At 40.4% G+C, this 6474-nt stretch overlaps 1 protein-coding gene across 2 annotated transcripts in view; it reads left to right on the top strand.

Annotated features, from left to right (window-relative positions):
* The first annotated feature begins 769 nt into the window (after window positions 1-769).
* The window catches only part of PTPN22 (protein tyrosine phosphatase non-receptor type 22), a 67750-nt gene continuing 62045 nt past the window's right edge, over window positions 770-6474 (top strand). For both annotated transcript variants that reach the window (XM_069945712.1, XM_069945711.1), the window contains exon 1: window positions 770-1148. In XM_069945712.1, coding sequence (XP_069801813.1) covers window positions 1062-1148 — 87 coding nt within the window. In that variant the 5' untranslated portion in view covers window positions 770-1061. The remainder of the gene's footprint in view (window positions 1149-6474) is intronic.

Raw genomic sequence — 6474 nt, 5'->3', positions numbered from 1 at the left:
CCAGGAGCTGTACAGGGGCTTTATACAGTGCTGCAGGGAACCAGATCAGCCCAATTGTGCTGATTGGTTCCCTTTAAGTGGAAAAAAACTTTAAAGGTGTATCCCAGATTTAAGAATAAAAAATATGTTGCTAAAGCTATGAAAAAAGGGTTATACTTACTCCATGTCTTCTGGCTTCCTCCTGTGCCCCCGACCCAATCAACTGTATTCTACCCGCTTCCAAAACAAGAACTTGGGGCAGGACTTGCCCATTCAACCAATCTCTGGCTGAGATGGGACACCACTGTGACCTGTGATTGGCTAAGCGGGAAAATGCTATACAGGAACTGCAGGGGACCAGGCAGGGCTAGGTAAATATAGCTTTTTCTTTTCAATTTCCAGCAACCTATACATTTTTTCCAAACTCCACAATACCTCTTTAAAGGTGTTGGACAACCCCTCAGTTTACAGGTATTTTAGGAGACAGTGCTCCTCAAAATTCAAAACACGTACAGATAAATAAACCGATAAAATGATATATACTAAACAACAACCAAATATGTAAACTGAACATTTGTAAATAATATAATAAACTGTGTATTGTAATGTGGCCCCAAAATAGCACAAGATTATATACAAATGAGCAACTTGCTGGTGATCTGTATCGACAAAGAACACATTGTCTATGAGACAGAGGAAGAGGTAACCAGATATTGTCACATCACATGCATAGAGTAAATGCACAACCCTCGGAGGGATACGTGTTCTCACAGCTGCTGTGTGAAACAACTACTGCAATATCAAACATCGAACATTTTCTACCTCAAAGCAAAGAGCCCAGGCCTTAAACAATAACCAAACTTCTCGCTTAACCTGATACGAAAACTGGAAGGCAGTAGGACCCAGTTAATTTCTGTTTTTTATCTTGACCACAAGTAGCTGTCAGTAATAGCTTCCGCTTAAGACTTTATACTTGTTTTGTGCTGTCGTGATGTTTGCTAACCACACTCCTCGCCTCTGCTGCCTGGTGGTCTTCAGAAACATATACTTGATGTGACCAAATTCACTGCCGGCCTAAGAAGATGGAGCAGAGGGAGATTATTCAGCGTTATATCAACGGGTACGAGAGGAAAAGAGCTAAATCCGAAGAGTTTGCCCATGATTTCATGGTAAGCTAAAATTTAATGGAGTCTTTTTTTTTTTAGTTGTGTTGTTTTGTAGTGTTAGTTTTTATGTATATCTGGTTCACTTGTTTGTTTATTAACCAGCCATATCAAGATCACAGGATTACTATATTTATTCACTTATAGACTGTTAATACATTATATTTTATTCACTTTATAGACTGTGTATATCATCACATATGTGGATATGTAACCTCTAGTATCTTTTATGCTTTATTGAGAACTGTAATCTAGTATGGTGGGGATAAAACTTTGAATGATGATCATTTAAAGTTGTATTTTATAGATTTTTTGCTCTAAAATAGAAACGTTCCAAGAAAAGTCAAAAACATCTTGGGCCACAAAATGTGACTTCATTTTAATCATATGATAAAGTTTAACTATTACTTTGTCTGATATCCAAAGCCTCTGTATGTTATATCGTGTTCATGCAGTACAGTGGCCTGAAACCATATGAAAATTGTATTGTATTTTATGTATTGAAAGCATATATTGTTTTGTGCCCAGATTACATTTTCATGGCATTTGTCTTGGACAATGTACCATCTGAATCATGGAACACTCAGGAGTAATGTTTAACAAATTTGCCAAAAGTTTGGGTTCGGCGACATCGTCCGTACTGGAACACTCAGCATTTGACTCCCATAGGCTGGAGAAGTTGAATGCCACTCTAAGGAGTCCTGGAAAACATGGATACTGGCCGTAGGCTGTATCCAGTTTGGCTGGTAGCCCTAAAGCGGCATCCTACTTCTCCAGCCACCGGGATTCAAATGCCAATTGTTTAGGTTTGGACAAACATTGCCGAACCCGACCTTTGGGCAAGTTGGCTTAACACTACTTAGGTGCACTCATGTCAATCAATATCTTAGGGAAGGTAGCTGTACCATAAAAAAATTGTCTTTTCCTATGACTAACACATCAATCACACAAGGGACAGATATGGCCCCAGGCTGCCAGTTGGGCATTACTTTACCCAGATGTGTTGTGTAGCTTCTTTGTGCCCTGATGTGTTCCTGGTACATAGCTGCAAGTGGACACCACAAAGCTCCTAAAATTAATTGTGAATGTACTAGATTCCTGTTGACAAACAGTAGATGACATGTTATATCTACTAGATTGCTTCAGATGAGTTGAATAAAGAACTTATCCTCCTGATTTTTAAAATGACTCCGTACCCACAATCCAACCCCCTCCCCCCCCAAACTGCTTGGATCATCAGATAGCTGTTTTTAATCCAAGATCCGCCCTGGAGTCCGTTCTGTAGGTGATGCAGTTATTGTCCTAAAAAACAACTTTAAAAACTTCCACCAGTAGATTACATATGCAGTTAGAAAACCGCTTGCTTTGTCATAGAAACAATGTTAATGACACCTGGATTTTGATGAAGAGACTTAAAAGTCCATCTTTTATCAGAAATTGTAAGCTCGTCAATGATAGAATTCTACAGCCATATAAATCCAACTATTGAGCGGAAAAACTCCTTACATTGACCTTACATTGGCTTACGCACTCCATGCAACAGTATGTAAGAGGTTAAGCTGGGAGTTCATTTTTTCCCATGACATCAATATAAAACTGTGTACGCATCTTCCCTCCCATACTCATATGTCAGATGACATTAATCAGGGCACTAACCCAAACATGAAGAAACTATTATACTCCGAGACATAGCTGGTGCACACATATAGTCTTCCCTTTAAAGCTGCATGAAGTTTTAACAGTCTGTATTTAAAGCCTCAAACTACATAACAATGTATACACATACATAATGGCCAGGGCAGGCACAATGGTAACCCTCTATGACGGACACAAATATTCTTACATTGTTGTTTTGGGGACTTTTTGTGACTGATTTATTGTTGGTTTTTATTTATGCCTACTTGGGAATTACCAAACCAGAATATTAGTGGTAACTGACCTAAATGTAACCGGAAGTCATACATATGGCAGAAAAAAACAAGGTCGACTTTGTGACTTTGGAGTTATGTGTCTTTTCATACTTAAAAATATCGCAAGAAAATAGTAATAAATAAATAAAAATAAACATAATGTGTGTGACTCCTCTAATGAGGATGGGTGGATATGTTGTTCCAATATCTTGTGACTGATTTATTAAAATGTTGCACTGCCATAGTAAAGGTATCTGCTGTATTTTCCAGCATATAAGACTACTTTTTAACCCTGAAAAATCTTCTTAGAAGTCGGAGGTAGTCTTATACGCCGGGTATGGTTGCCCCATACGGTGGGGGAGTTCAAAAATGGCCCCATCCCCACCGTATGGGACGACCACTACAAAAAAAAACAAAAAAAAAACAGTTAACTCACCTGGGGCCCAATCCCAGCCTCCGCGCGCCTCCTGTCCCGTTCCCGGCGCATGCAGTATGACGTACACTGACTGCACAGGGGATCCCCGAAGCTCTTCCGAGCAGCCGAGTGTCTCATCGGAGACGCTCAGCTGCTGGGAGAGCTTTGGAAGAATGACAGAGGCTCCGGAAGTAACAGGAAGTACCAGGGAAGTAGCAAGGCTGCGGTCAGGCAGGGGTAACATTTTCCAGCATATAAGGCAAACCCCTGACAATCTTCTTGAAGGTCAGGGGTCATCTTATACGCCCAGTTGCCTTATACGCCAGAAAATACGGTAAGTAAAAAAGTTTCTAAATTGTCACAAAAAAGTAAAAAGGTTGCAAACAAATTCACTTTGTACTGACCAGACTTAGGCCTGCAACAGTCTATGCAACTCTTCACAAATGATATATTGGGTGCTAATCCCAGATTATGCCGATTTTTGGATGAATATGTAAAACAGGCAGATTAAATAAAAAAAATTAGCATCTAAAAAACCCATTTGCCTGTCGAATACTAGTTCATAAATAAAACTAGGGAGAAAAATTCTATTATTCCTCTAAAAATAGGCGCAAAGCCATTGATATACTGTATTTGCCCCAGTATGTTTATGCCCAGCATCTTCTACTATAATGTTCTTGGTAGGGTGAATTCACACACAGCAGATTCATGGCAGGAATTGCTATATCTGTTCTAGTTCACTCACCAGAACCAGATTATCAGTCACAGAAAATTCCAGGTGCAGGGAAAAGCTGGATCCAGTCCTGGGAAACTGGTAGAAGTTTCCCAGGACTGGATCCAGCTTTTCCCAACACCGGGATTGGAGCAGTATGGACTTCAAAGCCAGCAGCCTGACAAGATGCCAGCTGATCCTAACAATGCGATTCGCTTCCTTTTTACTGTGAATTCGCTCATCCCTAGTACTAAATCATGATGCTCCCAAGCGGCCACACCACTACCCCACCAAATGACACTTCAGTGTAGCACTCTGGAAATGCTCTTAGCCGTAAGTCGTAGGGGGATTTAACATTGGTACCACAAGTCATTACCGGCTGAAATTTTTCCACAGCTTATGGCTATGTTCAAACAGTGGGGCGTCCGTCAAAAAGAGGTCCTTCTTTCAATGAATAACAACCACAAATAATGTTTATGAACATTATTCACGTCCGACATTATGAAAACAATGACCCTTACATGGCTCTATTCACTGCGTAGCTGAGCAACACATGAGATCTGAGCAGCCACCTATCCCCTGTGTTACACAAGGTGATGCCTGGCCGACAATGATAATTTTATTGGCCACACAAAGAATCCGATCAGCTGATGGACGTGCATTTCCTCATTTGTTGGCTGATCATTTTTAGGCTGTGTTCACACAGTGAGATTTTGCCCCCTTTTTTGTAACAATTTTTTAGAATTTGCAGGAGAAAAATTTCATTGTATTTACTGTAAAGATACGAATGACAGTAAAATTGCTTTGTTTTTACCACAAATTGCATAATCGCAGTACAATTGTGACATTTAGGATAAATTGTGAAAATGATGTTAGAAAAACGGTCATGGTTGATCTGAAAATTTCTCCCATTTGCACCCAGGACCTTTGTTGCTCTGGCAGTGACCACTGGGGTCTTGGTGACGTCTCTTCTCCTCCCCTCTAAATACTCTTTGGTTGGGCAGCTCTAGGAAGAGTCCTGGTTGTTCCATTTAAAGCGAATGTACCACTAGGTACTGTACATTGCTTTTTTTTTTTTTTACATGAACAGATGCGGAGATTCGGCTGCCGCAGCCCGCAGTCCTTTGTTCAACCCCTTAAGGTCAAAGCCAATTTTCGTTTTTGCACTTTTGCTTTTTCCACTTTATGTTTAAAAGTCCATAGCACTTGTATTTTTTCACCTAGAAACCCATATGAGCCCTTATTTTTTGCGAAACAAATTGTACTTTGCAATGACAGGCTTTATTTTTCCATAACATATGCTGCGAAACCGGAAAAAAATAATTTGCGCTGTCAAATTGAAAAAAAAAAAAGAATTTGTTTTGATTTCAGGGAGTTTCGCATTTACGCTGTTCGCCCTATGGTAAAACTGACATGTTATCTATGTTCCTCACATCATTACGATTACAACGATATGTAACTTGTATAACTTTTATTTTATGTGATGGCTTTTAAAAAATTCAAACCATTGTTAGCAAATATATGTTCCTTAAAATCGCCCTATTCCCATGCTTATAGCGCTTTTATCCTTTGGTCTATGGGGCTGTGTGAGATGTCATTTTTTGCGCCATGATGTGTTCTTTCTATCGGTACCTTGATTGCACATATGCGACTTTTTGATCACTTTTAATTACATTTTTTCTGGATTTGATGCGACCAAAAATGCGCAATTTTGCACTTTGGGATTTTTTTGCACTTACGCCGTTTACCGTGTAACATCAGGAATGTGATTAATTAATAGATCGGGCAATTACACACGTGGTGATACCAAACATGTTTGTTTATTTATTAAAACACTTTTTTACTGTAACTAGAAGTCCCCCTGGGGGATTGTATATACACAGCACTAATCTTTTATAGAGATCAATGCTGTGTATATACACAGCAAAGATCTATTGGATCGGTGATAGATTGCTTTGGCCTGCTGCAGGCCAGTGCAATGTATTGCTGAGTCGGGATCAGCGTCATTGCGACGCTGAGGCCCGGCACGGGCAGAAGAACGGATCTCCCCCCCTCCGCGATCGCAGTGCGGGCGTGGGGGAGATCCGTCCCCAGGGGCGTAGCTAATGTCTCCTGGGCCCTGGTGCGAGAGGTCAACTTGGGCCCCCCCCCCCCCTTTTCACGACCAAGACCGATATTACCAATAACACCAGCCTATAGGAAGAGAACATTTAATCACCATACATATTACCGCCATACTGTTATTGACCAAATCCTGTACACTGAGACCAATATTACCAGTATATAGGAAGGAAA

Source organism: Dendropsophus ebraccatus, chromosome 11 (genome assembly GCF_027789765.1).
Source record: "Dendropsophus ebraccatus isolate aDenEbr1 chromosome 11, aDenEbr1.pat, whole genome shotgun sequence".
NCBI classification, from domain to species: domain Eukaryota; kingdom Metazoa; phylum Chordata; class Amphibia; order Anura; family Hylidae; genus Dendropsophus; species Dendropsophus ebraccatus.
The sequence above is the reverse complement of the archived record's forward strand: the minus strand, read 5'-3'. Positions and strand labels throughout refer to the sequence as shown.